The sequence below is a fragment of the Rhineura floridana genome, chromosome 8, assembly GCF_030035675.1.
Source record: "Rhineura floridana isolate rRhiFlo1 chromosome 8, rRhiFlo1.hap2, whole genome shotgun sequence".
In the NCBI taxonomy this organism is placed as follows: Eukaryota; Metazoa; Chordata; class Lepidosauria; order Squamata; family Rhineuridae; genus Rhineura; species Rhineura floridana.
This window is the reverse complement of record NC_084487.1, coordinates 133,282,486-133,300,391: the sequence shown is the minus strand read 5'-3', so window position 1 is coordinate 133,300,391 and position 17,906 is coordinate 133,282,486. Positions and strand designations below refer to the sequence as shown.

Genomic DNA, 17,906 nt, shown 5'->3' with positions numbered 1-17,906 from the left:
TTAGAGACCTCTTGGATCAGTACGTGATTTGTTATCTGGATGATATTCTGGTGTTTTCAAAGAACCAGGGAGAACATGATCAACACATGAAAACTGTGTTGAAAAGACTGAGAGAGAATCACAAGTTAGAGAAATGTGGGTTTGACTTGTCATCTTTGGACTTCCTTGGATACCGAATCTCGGCAGGAGGAGTAGAGATGGATCCAGGAAAAGTGAGTTGTGTATTGGATTGGGGCCAGCTGACCACCAAGAAGGACGTACAGCATTTTTTGGGATTTCCCAATTACTACAGAAAATTCATCCCAGGCTTTTCCAAGCTAACAGCCCCCCTTACTGACTATTTAAGGGGAAAAGGAAAGTTTCAATGGACAGAGAACGCAGCAAGAGCTTTCAGTTTACAGCTAAATTTTGGAGGGCTGTTTGGAAACAGCTGCAGACGGAGTTAAAACTTTCTTCAGCGCATCACCCCCAGACAGACGGAGAGACTTAACGCTGTTCTGGAAAGGTATTTACATTGTTATGTGTCTTACCAACAGACTGATTGGGTCTCCTGTTTGCATTTTGCAGAATTTGCTTATAATAACTCTTTGCATACAAGTACTGGGCAAACACCTTTCTTTGCTAATTATGGATTCCACCCCAAAGCTTTCCCTAGCAGTACAGGAAGTATGCCTGTACCAGCTGCAGGGGAATTTCTGCAGGAGCTTCAGGCAGTGCAGCAGGTACTGAAACAACAATTAGACGAGGCCAAAACGGAGTATAAACAAATTGCTGACCAACATCGAGTATGGTTGTCTACCCGCTTCCTCCAGATGCCGGGCAAATGCAGGAAGCTGCAGGATAGGAGAGTGGGGCCCTTTGAAAGAGAGGCGCAAATCAATCCAGTGGCTTATCGTCTGAAGTTGCCAGATACTTTTAAAATACACCCTGTGTTCCATCGCTCCTTGTTAACGAAAGCAGCCCCTCCCAGTGAGTTAATACCGGTGGAATCTCCAGGGGCACCGTTAATAGTTGATGAGCAAACTGAGTTTGAAGTGGCAGAAATTCTGGACTCAAGGAGAAGGTGGAATAAACTACACTATTTGATTCACTGGAAGGGTTATGGACCAGCAGACAGGTCATGGGAAAATGAGAGCGATGTCCATGCTCCGGACTTAGTAAAAAACTTTCATCAATGGTTTCCTCATCGTCCTAAGCCGACAGGCTGGGGGGGGGGGCACAGCATGGGAAAGGGGATGGTGTCGGGATGCAGGATTGGGGCCCTGATGTTTCAGAAGATGAAGAGAGGGAGGGGGTCATTTGGTCAGAGCCGTGTGAAGAAGATGCAGAGGAGGGGGAGGGAATCTCAGAGATAGAACTGTCTGGCAGCAAAGACCTTGAATGTCCAACAGACACATATTCTTCCCAGGAGTTTCCCACACCCCCTCCCCCTTCGAGCTTAGAGCAGTTGGAGAAGGAGGGAGGGCAAGGGAGAATCCAGCCTCTTCCTGATCCAGGGAATAACAAGGAGAAGCAGCCAGATGGCTTGGGCCTTGCCCCCCCGCTTTCCCCCATACCTGAATCAGAGTCCTCAGAAGGGGAGGGGGCAGTAGCACCTCCTTCACCACGTACAAGGAGACAGCAAAAGAGACAACAAAAGAAGGGGGAGAGGAGGGGAGTGGATGAGAGCACTTTGAGGCAGAGTGAGAGAATTCACGCTCAATTGCCCCCTTCTTAAGGGACAGGGGGAATAGTGGTTCCTTGTTCTGTCAACTCTCTTTCAAGTCGCAGGTTATGTTTTGTAGTGAAACTTCATGAGAAGGCGTAGTCTTTGTCTGGATATTACTTTAATAAAAACTGAATTGCTTTCACCAACTGGTCTGGTTCCTGAGTCCCAACCTGGATACGACAGGTTCACAGCAATTATATGTCTTATTCATATCCTGTTTTGAAAACCTTCTCAATATGAAGCTTTTCTGGGAATAAAGCTGTCATGCTAATTCCACATACCTGGGAGTTGACCCCATTGAGGGGCAGATTCAGCTGAGAAATGGTGTGCAGCCCATGGTCACCCAGTAAAACTTATAGCTTGTTTCCATTTTAAAATTAAATTAAATTAAAGTGATTTATATGCAGACAAAATTTATGAAGTAATGCAGAGCCAAATAATACATTAAAAGCACACCCAACTCGTATTTAAAGCATATGACTTCCCCCAAAGAATCCTGGAAAGTTGTAGTTAGAATCATAGAATCGTAGAGTTGGAAGGGGCCCATAAAGCCATCAAGTCCAACCCCCTGCTCAATGCAGGAATCCAAATCAAAGCATATCCAACTGATGGCTGTCCAGCTGCCTCTTGAATGCCTCCAGCATTGCAGAGTCCACCACCTCCCCAGGTAATTAGTCCTATTACCATATCGCTCTAACAGTTAAGAAGCTTTTCCTGATGTTCAGTTGAAATCTGGCTTCCTGCAACTTGAGCCCATTATTCTGTGCCTGCACTCTGGGACGATTGAGAAGAGATCCCGGCCCTCCTCTGTGTGACAACCTTTCATGTACTTAAACAGTGCTATCATATCTCCCCTGAGTCTTCTCGTCTCCAGGATAAACATGCCCAGTTCTTTCAGTCTCTCCTCATAGGGCTTTTCCAGTCCCCTGATCATCCTTGTTGCCCTCCTCTGAACCTGTTCCAGTTTCTCTGCACCTTCTTGAAGTGCGGAGACCAGAACTGGACGCAGTACTCAAGATGAGGCCTAACCAGTGCTGAATAGAGGGGAACTAGTACTTCATGCGATTTGGAAACTATACTTCTGTTAATGCAGCCTAATATAGCATTTACCTTTTTTGCACCACATCACACTGTTGGCTCATATTCAGCTTGTGATCAACGACAATTCCAAGATCGTTCCCACATGTCATATGGCTGAGCCAAGTATCCCCCATCTTATAACTGTGCATTGGGTTTCTTTTTGCTAAGTGTAGAACTTTGCGTTTATCCCTGTTGAATTTCATTCTGTTGTTTTCAGCCCAATGCTCCAGCCTATCAAGGTCCCTTTGAATGTTGTTTCTGTCTTCCACAGTATTAGCTATGCCCCCCAATTTTGTATCATCTGCAAATTTAATAAGCATGCTCTGTACCTCCTCTTCCAAGTCGTTAATAAAAATGTTGAACAGCACTGGGCCCAGGACCAAGCCCTGTGGTACCCCACTCGTTACTTCTGCCCAGTTTCAGAAGGAACCATTGATAAGCACTCTTTGAGTACAGTTCTGGAGCCAACTGTGGATCCACCTGATAGTTGTTCCATCCAGCCCACATTTAGCTAGCTTGCTAATCAGAATATCATGGGACACTTTGTCAAAAGCTTTGCTGAAGTCAAGATATATTATGTCCATAGCATTCCCACAATCTACAAGGGAGGTTACCCGATGAAAAAATGAGATAAGATTAGTTTGGCAGGATTTGTTCTTCATAAATCCTTGTCGGCTCCTAGTAATCACTGCCTTGTTTTCAAGGTGCTTACAGATTGACTGCTTTATAATCTGCTCCAGAGTTTTTCCAGGGATTGATGTTAGTTCCCCGGTTCCTCCTTTTGCCCTTTTTGAAGATAGGGACAACATTAGCTCTCCTCCAGTCATCCGGCACTTCACCAGTCCTCCATGATTTCGCAAAGATAATAGACAGCAGTTCTGAGAGGTCTTCAGCCAGTTCCTTCAGTACTCTAGGATGCAGTTTATCAGGCCCTGCCGATTTGAACTCATTCAAAGTGATTAGGTATTCCTTGACTGTTTGTCTGTCAATCTCAAGCTTCAATCCTGCCCCTTCTACTTCATGTCTCCTGTGAGGGTCATAGACCCTTTTTAGGAGAAGACTGAGCCAAAGTAGGAATTGAGCACTTCTGAGGGGGAGACTCAATTATAATTCCCACCACCCTTAACAAACTACAGTTCCCAGGATTCTGTTGTGGGATTCATGTGCTTCAAATGTATCTTGAATGTGCTTTCAATGAATCGTGTGGATCTGCCCTAGTATACTGTGCATTCATTAGTGAATTGAAAAGAACAATTTTAAAAGATATACTTTTAAACAGGGCTGTAGCCTAGTGGTAGGGCAATGCTTTGCATGCAAAAGTCCAAAATACAATCTCTGGAAGAGGCTATTGCCTGGAATCCTGGAGAGCCAATACAAGTCTATGTCATCAGTACTGAGCTAGATGGTATTAAATGGTCTGACTTGGTATAAGGCAGATGCCTTTGTGCCTAAATAAGGAAAGAGACCCAAGGGCCCAGTGATGCCAAAATTTATTTATGTATTTTATTTACATTTATATACTGCTTTATCGTAAAAAAACTCAAAGCGTTTTATAGAAGAATTAAAACAATAAAATTATTGGTAAAAACAGTTAAAGATAGGTATTTTAAAAATTCAAAATAATAAAAACAACAATGAGTTAAAAACAGATAAAAACATAATGCCTGGGTAGGCTTGCCTAAACAAAAAGGTTTTTAGCAGGTGTTAAAATGAGTACAATGAAGTCCTGCCTAATGTATATAGGCAGGGAGTTCCAAAGCATAGGTGCTGCCAAACTAAAGGACTGATTTCTTACAAGAGCAAAACAAGTACTATGTGGCACCCGTAACATGGAAAGCACACCTTGAACTTGGCATTGTAGCAAATCAGCAACCAGTGCAGATTTCAGAGCAGAGGTATTATGTGCTGATATGGTCTCTCACATGTCAGCGATAGTGCGGCAGCATTCTGCACTAACTGCAGCCTCTAGGTCTGATTGTGCTGCATTGGGATTTCTGTGACCTCAGCTGACTGGCTGCCAGGAATTGTTTGGTTTTGGTTAGGAACACTGACTGGTTGCGGGATGCTGAATTTTATGTCTAACTCATAGGAATCTTGTTGTGGTTGATATAGTATTGCATTTAGGAAATCATCACTGTCTTTTCTTTTTCTATTTGCATTTCATTTATGTCCGACCTTACTCCCTTACATATATAGAAGCAACAACAGTGGTTCCATGAGGTCAGCTCAAGCCCCTTAAACCCACTGATGATGCACCTTGTTATTTACATAATGGTTTATTTCTTGCCCAACAGTGGTAAAAGAAAATTCACATACTGGGAAGTGGGGCTTCAGTTGCTGTTGTTCTCAGTCTACTGCCTGTAAAGGTAGACCAAACCATGTGTGTTTTCTCTCTGTCAATTATTACTCACTGGAATAGTGTTGGCTGTCAAAGTGAGTTTATAGCAGCCCACAAGATAGACAGAAAATGGTAGAGAACCTTCTTAATCTTACTCATTTCTCAGATCTCTTTCTCCAGAAAGAAGTAAGAAGTTTGAAGCAGCCACGTTAAAAGGCAGGCAGCCCATTCCAGGCAGGGGCTGCCAACCCTGCTTTGATATGGATATTGTTGCAGAGGATCCCTAGTCAAGCCTTACCAACAGCACAATCTTAACCATATCTACTCAGAAGTAAGTCCTGTTGAGTTCTATGGGGCTTAGTCCCTTAGTGAGTGTGTTTAGAATTGCAGCTGTTCGGGGGCATCCATCTTTACTCCTCAGTACTCCCATCTAACATCTCCACAACACTAGGCTCCTTTCTTGCTACAATGGCCTTCTGGTGACTGGCCTGGCCTGAGGGCACTTAACCCCTTTTTGGCAGAAGTGAGTTGGCTAGATTAAATGTTCCCTACCCAGGCTCCATCTTTTAGCTAAGATTTCTATCTTAATTTTCAATCACAGAAATGTATGAATTGTATGCGCCAAGGAACTGTGGTTGATGCTTAATGTATCATGCTTAATTATGTCACTTGGCCCCACCCCATGATGCCAATTGGCCCTGCCCCATGATGCCACTTGGCCCCGCCCCATGACACCACTTGGCCCTGCCCCATGATGCAATTTGGCCCCACCCCATGATGCCACTTGGACCCACCCCATGATGCCACTTGGACCCGCCCCATGATATCATTCCAGCCCACCCCCAAAATCTCAGGGTTTAGGATGCTTCTGACCTGGCAACCCTAGATGAGAGTGACCAGGGAGTCCAGCTGCAGAGCACCCAGACTAGGGTAGCTAAAGAGATCCAGAAAATGGATGGAGGGCCGGAGGCCATGTAGCAGAGAGACCCCTTTCAGCCCAAGCCCTCCCCTCCCTTATCTCCTTTTCCAGTTTCCCTTGCTTGCTTGCTCTCTGTTGTCATCTCCACACTACTCAGTCCTTCCTGCATGTGCTTTCTTCCACAACAACGTATGTCCCCAGGAGCCAATCAGCATGAAAGGGGAGTGTGTTAGCTACTGAGAAGAGTCTTCTCATTGGTTGACTCACCTCTTTTCACTTTGATTAGCTCCAATCAGCAGGAAAGGACAATGGAGGCATAGGGACCCTGCTGGGACCTTGCTTCCCAAGAAGTAAGGAGTCTAAGACACCCCCCCAGGTCCTGAATGACTACAGCCATGCAGATCAGCCACCTTTCACCGCTAGACCTGCGTCTGAAAAGTTAGATTGAATGGCAGAAAAAATGGGGCAATAAAATAAACAGTGTGGTACTTTCTCCACAAGGGCAGAATCTGAAATTATAGAATATATTCCTAAAATTACCCTTTAAAATTGCAGTTTGCATCAGTTGCATTCTTAGACAAGTTAAAGCAGTTCTAAGAGTAGGATTAGGATTTATGTATAGTCATATAGTTGACACTGAAAAAATATTAGAGGTAAAACTTTAAAAAGATTATTTTTTTAAAAGATACAATTTTTATACATTACAATTTTAATAATCAATGACCAAATTAACAAAATCTTGTAAGATCAAATATCCATACATCCAACTGTTCACCCTTGTTAATAGTGATCACTTTAAAAATAGTCCTTACTAATCACTGGTTAGTTATCAACTATTAGCTTGCCAAATCAGTTGTTAATCCTTCCTTATCAATTCAGTAAGTTATCATTTCATTAGTTCCTATCTGGAAGGTAGTTTTCAGATAAAAGATCTTAAAGGGTTGTTAGTCGCCAAATGAAATCAGTTCTATCAAATTCAATAAGTGTATTTTCAAGTTTGTTAATTAATTAATTGAATTCCTTACTACAATACAGCAAGTAATGATACTTGCTGAATCACATCTGAACCACTTCACTAACTTCTCTACTGAAGGGGTGGGTGGGGTGAAGTATAGAGTTGCTAAGTGGAGAAGAACTAGCTGTAGTAAGAAGAAGAAAAATTATCAGGTGTTATCTTTTATCATAGAATAGTAGAGTTTTAAGCTCCATGTCAGTAGATAAGTAGACTAAAACAGCTGGCTTTCTTGAATTACTTTATAATTTTGCTCTTTCTTTGGTGAACCTTTTATTTCAACATGAGAAGAGCCTGCTGAATTTGACCAAGGCTCCACCTAGTGCACAGTGGCCAAACAGATCACAAACAGCATCTGGTATTTTGTGATAGTCTCTGAACATGGAGGTTCCAACTAGCTATCACAGATTGTTCACATGTAGTCTAAGGAGGATAAACTCAATGATTTCACTTTCCTAGCTGAAACATTTCTAGATGCTTTCACTGCCAATCATAACGCCACTTGAGAAGCAGGAGTAGGGGATAGGAAAAGTTCAAAGACTCGGCTAATATGCTCCCCCCCCCAGCATTCAGAGGAGATTCTAATCCCAGGCAAAACAGTAATAAACAACAACCCACAAGCTTGTGGCCTGAATTCAAACCCCATTTGCACGCTACTGCCATTACTCCTTCGACAGTTTACAAACGTACCGCCTCCCTGTCTTGCTTGTGTTATTTTTAGAACCCTCTCCCTCACCAAGCGCTTGTAGGAGCTACCACCCAGCAGCCACCATGGCTCCCGTTTGGGTATTTTGCTTCAATTATTTCCTTTTGAGATCATTCCGCTCGCCTTTCGTTCAGGCGTATTTAGAAAGCTGCCACGCACTTAGACTTGTTTGACAGCTGTGGAACTCAGAGAAAGGAAGGCCGATTGTGCTTGGAGAATTCAATATTTTCAAGAGGATCTGTCTTTCCCTTCCCTCCACCGCTCCGCAAGAGCAGAGATGTAGGTCTGCCAGCGCCCTGATCTAGCCGGTGGAAACTGATAGTAATAGCCTGCCTTTTCTGGTGTACGCTGTCCTAAGGCTACGCAGCAATTACCCAAGTATTCAGAAAGAACAAGATGCATATCTTATGAAGAGAAAGTGCGTTTGGCGCTACCTCTCGCATGCACTCTCGCTGATGTCGCCCATTCTGCATCCACTCGCACAGCCTCTCCCAGAAAAGGCCCCCCCTTGCACTGCGGTGTCTCGAGTAAGTATCAAAGAGGTCCTGACTTCGGTGTGATGCTATTTCACCATGTGGCGCAGCCGAAGCCAAAACCATTGCATTCCCCCTCCTTCCTTTGTCTGCAGCACCCTAGGCAGCTCTGTTCAGCAGCACTGCAGGCTTATGCCTCTCCTCCCTTCTTTGGCCAAAGTAGCCACTGCGCTGAAGAAGGTGAAGCCGAGAAAGACTCGGATCCCAGGAAGAGCATCTTGCCTCTCACACTCTCAAAGAATACTAGCTGCGGAGAACCGCGCTTTGTTCCTCGGTCCGCAACAGTCTGAGAGGGGGTAATCCAGTGGTCTTTAAAGATGATCCTGCCCGATCAACCCCCTTGCCGCCTCTGCAACAAACCGAACTCTACCCAACGCACTCCAAAAAGGAGCCAGCCCGACGTTTACCTAGCTAGGAAGAAGCCACCGCGGAGGCTTCACAGCGAGGGACGCGAAGAGAGAAGGGTCCGGTTTAGATTCGTTTTCCCCGGCAGGAGGGAGTGACGAGGCTAGGCTCTAATAAGCGATCTACACGAGCCAACTAGCAAGAGGCCAGTGGAATGGGCTGGGAAAGTTTGGCTCTTCTTCAGAGTGATGTGTGCAAACCTGGGTTTGGGAATGACTGCCGCCCTCTTACCTCGGCGACCTCAGCTGCGTTCTCCGCCATTTTTCTCCTTAGGAGCAGACAACGGGACGAGTGTTTCATTCCCATAAGAGCTAGTCAATGGGTTTGGGGTTTTGACTTGGCTCCCTTTCAGATCGCCCGAAAGCTGGCACACTCCACAAGGCGAAAAGCTTTCTGCTGCCCCGTCCCCCTCTTCTGGGCATCCAGGTTGCTCTCGGTGTGCCTTTCTTTCAAGCTTACTTTCAAGTCTCCCTGGCCCTGCCCTCCACAAGCTGGCTCTCGGGATAAGCTGGGGGGCAACAGACGGGGATTCCTGGGCTGCGGCGTCCTCTCCTTCCTATGCCGGTCGGAGAAAGAAGATCCGATTCAATTGAACTTCGACCAGCATTGGTCAGCTGCGCATCCTTACGTTCTTGAGGCGGAGGGAAGGCAATACGGCGCGGAGACCCTAACCCTCTCCTTTCCTTCCTTGGATCTCCCTCCTCTACCCCTTTCAAGACAGCTCGATTGTAAGGAACGAACTCTCCACAACACATCTACCGGTCATCCAGCTGGGACTCTCTTCCCAGTCCCCCTCTTGCTCTCTCACACTCCAAAAACGGTTCTCGTCCTCTCTAGATCTATATTTGGAAAGAGGGAAGAGAAGAGACCAATTCTCTCTCCTCAGATGAACCCTTGTTTTTCTTTTAACCCTAGCCTCTCTGGAGAAGGATTTTATGGGTCAGCCCATTAACTCCTTCCACTCTGGCTTCGTAGAATTCATCTCATGTCTTGCTGTATCTGGGAGTCTCTATGGTAACTCCTGCCCTTCCCACCCAGCTGGGCTGTTCGCTGTTGTTGAAGGAGGTTCCACTGCTCTGAGGCCCCACAGATGGAGTTCTCTCACACACACACACACACCCGAAGTGTCGGCTTGACTCCTATTCTCTTCGCCCTTCCTTGTTTCCAGCTTCCTTCATGAAGAGCCCCGGCTCCCAAGGGCATGTTTTAGTTGTCGTAGTCAGTCCCGCAGAAGCAAACGCGCTTTTCTGATTTGCAAGTGGCCCACGGGGGGCGGGGTTATACAGTCTTGTGCTTTTGCTTTCCGTCTCGCTCGGTGCTATTTGTTGCTGCACTAGGGGTGAGATGGGAGAAAGAGAAAAAGATGAACTACAGAGCTGATTTCACATGAAACTGAGAGCACCTTACCAATTCTGTCCAACGCTTAAAGGCTACGCTGTCCTCGAAGGAGATCTTTAAGGAGCTTCATTGACAGAAATGCTTCTCAGCGTGTGACTGGCCGCCCACCCCATGTAAAACATCTTCTTGGCTGCTTCTCTGCCTAGCCCTCGCCCATCCTTCCACTTCCTCCTCCGTAGGGGCACCCACAATGTTGAATGACTTTTGTATTCCTCAGTTAAAAACACCTGTTTGGCGGGCAGTGCAACAGAAGTCCGGGCTTTGGGGCGGGGAGGCAGAGGAAACAGCCAATATATAACCTTTCACGGGCTACAAAAGATACTCTGGGTATGTGCAATTGTTACCAACTCTCAGTTTTACTTCTTTTTTTAAACTTGTTCACTCACTTCCCACCCCCATCCTGCAAGCGAACAAGTTGTTGCAGGCTGCAACTTGCAGCAAAGCAGACACATAAAGAAGCAGACTGAAGTTTCTCCTCTCAATTATTGAGACAGGTTAGAGAACAAATAATGTGAAAAACTCCCTTATTACTTTTCTGAGCGAGGTCAGCTCTATCGTTGGTGGGGCAAGGTGGCTTGCTACAGACAACTGATTTGATGGTACTATTAAAGGACAGCAAAATGACCACTGTTATCTTTATGAACACAGAGTTTGGATTTTCTGCGTCAGAGTTATCTAGAGCCTCTCTATTCTCCATGAGTGCTGTAAATACAGTTTTTAGTGGAGTATGCAGAGGAGAAATTATATATTTCAGGTATTGTTGGTCTTTCTCCTCCAACTATACCCATTTAGCAACACTTCTAAGCATGCTGACAGTATTTTACCATCATCACTGGATCACAGAATCATAGAATAGTAGAGTTGGAAGGGGCCTATAAGGCCATCAAGTCCAACCCCCTGCTCAATGCAGGAATCCAAATCAAAGCATTCCTGACAGATGGCTGTCCAGCTGCCTCTTGAATGCCTCCAGTGTCGGAGAGTCCACTACCTCTCTAGGTAATCGGTTCCATTGTTGTATGGCTCTAACAGTTAGGAAGTTTTTCCTGATGTCCAGTCGAAATCTGGCTTCCTGCAACTTGAGCCCATTATTCTGTGTCTTGCACTCTGGGATGATCGAGAAGAGATCCCTGCCCTCCTCTGTGTGACAACCTTTCATGTACTTGAAGAGTGCCGTCATATCTCCCCTCAGTCTTCTCTTCTCCAGGCTAAACCTGCCCACTTCTTTCAGTCTCTCCTCATAGGGCTTGGTTTCCAGTCCCCTGATCATCCTCATTGCCCTCCTCTGTACCTGTTCCAGTTTGTCTGCATCGTTCTTAAAGTGCACTGTCCAGAACTGGACACAATACTCAAGATGAGGCCTAACCAGTGCTGAATAGAGGGGAACTAATACTTCACGCGATTGGGAAGCTATACTTCTGTTAATGCAACCTAATATAGCATTTCCCTTTTTTGCAGCCACATCGCACTGTTGACTCATATTCAGTTTGTGATCAACAATTTCAAGATCCTTCTCACATGTTGTATTGCTGAGCCAAGTATCCCCCATCTTATAACTGTGCATTGGGTTTCTTTTTCCTAAGTGTAGAACTTTGCATTTATCCCTGTTGAATTTCATTCTTTTGTTTTCAGCCCAATGCTCCAGCCTATCAAGGTCCCTTTGAATTTTGTTTCTGTCTTCCACGGTATTAGCTATGCCCCTCAATTTTGTATCATCTGCAAATTTGATAAGCATGCTCTGTACCTCCTCATCCAAGTCATTAATAAAAATGTTGAAGAGCACTGGGCCCAGGACCAAGCCCTGTGGTACCACACACGTTACTTCCACCCACTTTCAGAAGGAACCATTGATAAGCACTCTTTGAGTACGATTGTGGAGTCAACTGTGGATCCGCCTGATAGTTGTTCCATCCAGCCCACATTTAGCTAGCTTGCTAATCAGAATATCATGGGGCACTTTGTCAAAAGCTTTGTTGAAGTCGAGATATATTATGCCCACAGCATTCCCACAGTCTACAAGGGAGGTTACCCGATCAAAAAATGAGATAAGATTAGTTTGGCAAGATTTGTTCTTCATAAAGCCATGTTGGCTCCAATAATCACTGCCTTGTTTTCAAGGTGTTACAGATTGACTGCTTTATAATCTGCTCTAGAGTTTTTCCAGGGATTGATGTTAGGCTGACTGGTTTGCAGTTCCCTGGTTCCTCCTTTTTGCCTTTTTTGAAGACAGGGACAACATTAGCTCTCCTCCGGTCATCTGGCACATCACCGCCCCCCCCATGATTTCGCAAAGATAATAGACAGTGGTTCTGAGAGTTCTTCTCCCAGTTCCTTCATAACTGCAGCGTCTCTGCATACAGTCAGAATTAGGGAGTTGGGCTTCCTTGAAGGGCAGATGTCACAGCTGAGTTCCATGCAGGTCTGTCAGCCAAGTACTGCCCCATTTCCTACAAAAGCATCCTGTCAATACCCCTCCCCCTTTGTAGTATTTCTATGGTATTAAAAAGCATGTTGTTGGTAGTTGTCACCAACTCTATGCATCCCCCTACTGCCTCCTTGCTGCATAAAAAGTATATAGTAAAATTTAATATAAAACAGCTCCAGGACCAAGATGAAGGAGGTGTGAAAATTGGAGGGAGAAACATCAATAATTTAAGATATGCAGACGATACCATACTCTTAGCAGAAACCAGTAATGATTTGAAACAAATGCTGATGAAAGTTAAAGAGGAAAGCACAAAAGCAGGACTACAGCTGAACGTCAAAAAGATGAAAGTAATGACAACAGAAGATTTATGTAACTTTACAGTTGACAATGAGGACATTGAACTTGTCAAGGTTTATCAATACCTCGGCACAGTCATTAACCAAAATGGAGACAATAGTCAAGAAATCAGAAGAAGGCTAGGACTGGGGAGGGCAGCTGTAAGAGAACTAGGAAAGGTCCTCAAATGCAAAGATGTATCACTGAACACCAAAGTCAGGATCATTCAGACCATGGTTTTCCTATCTCTATGTATGGATGTGAAAGTTGGGCAGTGAAAAAGGCGGATAAGAGAAAAATCAACTCCTTTGAAATGTGGTGTTGGAGGAGAGCTTTGTGCATACCATGAACTGCGAAAAAGACAAATAAATGGGTGTTAGAATAAATTAAACCAGAACTGTCACTAGAAGCTAAAATGATGAAACTGAGGTTATCATACTTTGGACACATCATGAGAAGACATGATTCACTAGAAAAGACAATAATGCTAGGAAAAACAGAAGGGAGTAGAGAAAGAGGAAGGCCAAACAAGAGATGGATTGATTCCATAAAGGAAGCCACAGACCTGAACTTATAAGATCTGAACAGGGTGGCTCATGACAGATGCTATTGGAGGTCACTGATTCATAGGGTCGCCATAAGTTGTAATCGACTTGAAGGCACATAACATCGGCAACATTGGTGCACCTTGGCTTAACCTGTTCTCTGCTTCTAGAACAGTTTAAATCTCAGTAATGACAATGTATCTTTCTATTGTTTAGAAACATGGGGTTGTATTCAACTAAGCCTTACCCAGAGCAGACCTGTTGAAATTAATAGTCACCTCTATTAACATCAATGGGTCTACTGTGGGTAGGACTAGCACTGAATACCACCCATATACATCTGGGCATTTCTCCTGGGTGCAAACATAAGGCTATCCCATTTTAGTTATCCTCACTAGTACCTCATGAGCTGGGTCAAGCCAGAATGGGGTAGGCAACTGGTGGCTCAGGGAGTCAATCTCACCCCCAGGGGCTTCACATCTAGCACCCAGCACAGCTTCTGATCTCAGTGAGCTTTCCCCAATTATACATCCCAGCCAGTTTCTCCCACACAATCCAAAACACAGTTAAGGATGTTTTAGTCCTGTTTATTAGTTCAACCAAAATGCCACAAAGTGTGCAACCTTGTGAGTTCTTTTGAACTCTTGATCAGACCAGATGGTACACAAAGCTTTTCGATTGGATTAATAAAGTATTACCCTAATACGAATTTGGGGTTTTTTTTCTATGGGCCAGTATAGCTACCCTTCCTTATAGTCCCCTCGTTTGAGGGGCAGAGTTCTCACTTAGTAAATATAGTGATGTGCCTCCCAAAGTAAAGTGTCTCAGCTGCTCACCCTCTGTGGGACCCATGATAAGCTAGCAAGATGTATAAAAAGGAAAGTGGGATTCTGCAAACACCTGTACTGTGGAAGCGAGTGAGTGAACAGAGCCAATATTGCTGGGCCTTCCACCCTTGCAGCAACTGAACATGTGGCATACACACATATTTTTTTAAATGGCTGGCCAGAGGACCAGAAGATGATTATTTAAAGGGCAGAATCAGCACTTTTAATGGGATCTGGAAACAGACCAGTTGAGTGCTGTTGGAGAAGCCCATAATGCCTGTAATATGTCCATAATACCTGGTCCCAGTTAGCAGTCTAGCAACTGTATTCTGAATTAGTTACAGTTTCCAAATCATATTCAAAGGCAGCCCCATCTATCTATACCACATTACAGTAGTCTAACTTGGAGATTACCAGAACATGAATGACCGAGGGCAAGCTATTTCTGTCCAGGTGGAAATGCAGCTGGGAAACCAGCTAAGCTAATAAAAGGCATTTTATGCCTCAGAAAAAATTGTGTCTCCAGTGACAGAAATGAGATTGCCTGTGTCTCCTTCAGTGAGAGTGCAATTCCATCCAAGACAGGGTGAATTACTTACCCAAGCAGAGAACTGCCCTACCAAGAGCATCTCCATGTTATCCAAATTAAGACTCAGTTTATTGACTCTTATCCAATCCATTACATGCCCAAGGGCCATCTTAGCATTTCTACTCTCAGCTAAATTAGATGATAAAGAAGAAGTGTTCCACACAACATAGGAAGCGGACCTTTAGTGTAGTGGCACCTGCCCTTTGGAATTCCCTCCCCTTAAATAGGCAGGCGCCATCTCTGTTATCTTTTTGGCACCTACTGAAGACCTTCCTCTTTCAACAAGCCTTTTAAGTAAAGACCTTATCCCAGTCTATGTCTGTGTTGGAATTGCTTTTAAAGATGTTTTTAAACCTTTTTTAAAAGATTGTTAAAATCTTTTTAAAATGTTTTTAAAGATGTTTTGTTTTAATATGTTTTTAAGGATGTTTTTGTTTTAATATATTTTAAAGTCTTTTTTATTATTATTATTATCTAAAATTTATTAGACGCCTATCTGGTAGGTAAAATCCTGTCACTCTAGGCAACGTACAATAAAAATATAATACAAATACATGTCAAAACACAAAATACAAAACAGTCAATTAAATCAAATTAAAATCACAGAAAACAAAAGACCAATCCACACCTTTAACTACACAGCTCTGATAAATTTCTCCTCCCGCCTAATCAAAAAGCCAGGTCTTCAGCTGCTTCCGAAAACACAAAAGTGATGGAGCTAGACGAATAGAAACTGGCAAGGTATTCCATAGTAAGGGAGCCGCAATAGAGAAGGCTTTAGACCTAGTGCCGGCTAATTTAGCCACTCTGATTGAAGGAACAACAAGAAATCTAGCAGCTAAAGATCTAGTGCGACCACCTTCTCCAAGAAGAGAAAGTCTATTCTTCAAGTAACATGGACCAGCATCAGTAAAGGATTTGTAAGTTATGACCAATATTTTAAACTTCACCCTTGACACAATCGGGAGCCAAGGAAGCCAAGGATTGGAGTGATGTGATCTCTCCAATGGCAGCCCTTGATAAGACGTGCCGCCGCATTCTGAACGAGTTGAAGTTTACGCATAGTTCTCAAGGGTAAACCTACATACAGGGCATTACAATAGTCCAAACGGGAGAGAACCAGGGCACTTACTACAGTCGGTAGTAGATGCTTAGGGAGAAATGGACAGATTTTTCGAATCAGGGACAAGTGATAAAGTGCGGATCGGCTTACCGCCGCTATCTGGGCTTTGTAATGGCTATTACAAGATTTTGTTCAATTTGAGCTTGTTCAATTTGGTTTTTATAAGATGCCAGTCTGATGTTAATGATCAGGGATATATCATAATGAAAAACTTTAAAAAATGTTTTTAAGTGATTAACACAGAATGTGGTGTCTAAAAGTACTCAGTTGATGTTTAAGACCATGGTGTTGTCTCCACGACATTAATTTGAGTATGTTTGAATGTTTTTAGCTCCTGAGGAAGGAAAGTATTTCCAAAACGCGTAGAGCACTACAATAAATCTTACTCGGCACCAGAGCCTGCCTCTCCTTTTTGTCTTCAGTTTGGTGACTGTTCCCTTTTGTTCCTACCTGGATTTAGTCCTGATTTCCTTAGTGGTAGGCGGAGATGGTTTCCAGCTTCACTGGTATTGTATTTCCTTGGACTGGGAGATAGGTTGCTATCCAGAGTTGTTTGCTCTCTGGATTGGGGGGTATATTTTATGATCGGTGGCTGTTGGAGTGTTTGATGATATTTACTTTGGTTGCATTTTCTTCTTCAGTGTTATTTGGTGGTGATGGCACCTTGAAAGTGAATTGGTGGTAAGAAAGGGAAGGCTCCAAAGCAGTCTTCTTGTCAGCTGGGGAAGAGGCATGTAGCTCAGGATTCCTCTTCTGAAGAAGATGATGGCCCTAGCATTCTAGTCATCCTGGGTAGATGGGAGGCTATGGAGCATGTAGCAGATAAGGTTCCTACAAAGGTAAGGGGATGTCTGCTAAACAGGCTCTTATTGCCATTTCAGCTAGAATGGATGCCTTGGAAGCCTCCATGAGTAGGGCTAACCCTATAGCTGTCAAGACAGTGTCCAATGAGAAGCCCCGCGTGAATGAGGTACAGGCATATGCACCTGCAGTGCCGAGGGATGGTGTTACCGGTGAGAATCATGCATTTATACAGCCATGCAGCTGGCTGGTTTGTAGCCAGTTTTCCCCATTGGGTGCATTGCATTGGGATGTTCCACAAGCTTGGTCTTATTCCCAGCCTGCAGAATGGGAGACCTCTGAGGATTTACAGAACACAATGGGGTGGAGACACTGCAGGGTTCCACTACTAACACTTATGTGTCACACACTTTCATTTCACATACTGCTAAGATGTTTAGTGTTGCTATACAGGCAAAAGAGGATTCTGTGTGTGCCACACAGTTGACTGGAGTGCAGGCTGATTGGGAAGGTTGATGGACTTGTGGCTGTAAAGGATGGTAAGATTCCTTATGGAAAAGGATCAAGTAGGCTGAGTTATCCTTTGCTACTGGCTACTTAGGAAAAGATTTGGAAGAGTGAATACGCTGATGTGTTCTCACTCTTGTTTAGAGAAACAGAGCAGGTGGATAAGAATAAGAGTGAGGATAAGGGAAAGGAACATTTTTGAAATAAGGTGGATAGAAACTGGTCAAATTGGTTGGCCATTTTTTTTATTTATAGTGGTGTACTTTTGGAGAGGCAGCCTGACATGGGGTCAGTGCTTATGAAATATATGGGTATAGTTCATAGGGCTTATAGTGAATTTATAGGGGGAGGACATGGTTTTCCCATGATGAGGCATTTAGACTGAGTTGGGATAAGTTAGACTCTGGAATTTGGTTGTCTGTGGTGTCTGGTGCTTGGGCGGTTCTTGGGGATCGCACAAATAAAGGGCACTTGATAGCGAAGCACTTGATTTTTGGGTTTTGGCAGTACCTCTTGGGCTCCAATGACTTCCTCATTCTACACAATGCTCTCTAAGATCATCTCAACACGCAGCTTGGGACGCCAGGTAAGGTAAGGGATAAGAATGATATGCTTATTCAAGTGGTAATAGGTAGGAGGGGAAAGAGAGAGCCT

The 17,906-nt window shown here is 44.1% G+C and overlaps 1 protein-coding gene across 9 annotated transcripts in view; it reads right to left on the bottom strand.

Annotated features, from left to right (window-relative positions):
- Nucleotides 1–10,446, bottom strand: part of PRMT8 (protein arginine methyltransferase 8) — a 167,022-nt gene extending 156,576 nt beyond the window's left edge. For 4 of the 9 annotated variants that reach the window (XM_061582569.1, XM_061582576.1, XM_061582575.1 and 1 more), the window contains exons 1-2: nt 10,327–10,446; nt 9,821–10,034 (exon numbers count right to left, since the gene is read on the bottom strand). In XM_061582569.1, the coding sequence (XP_061438553.1) occupies nt 9,821–9,904 (84 nt within the window). In that variant the 5' untranslated portion in view covers nt 9,905–10,034; nt 10,327–10,446. Of the gene's footprint in view, nt 1–8,703; nt 10,035–10,326 lie in introns of those variants that run through there. The other 5 variants (XM_061582571.1, XM_061582578.1, XM_061582570.1 and 2 more) reach the window with 4 other exon arrangements.
- Between the last annotated feature and the right edge of the window lie 7,460 nt (nt 10,447–17,906).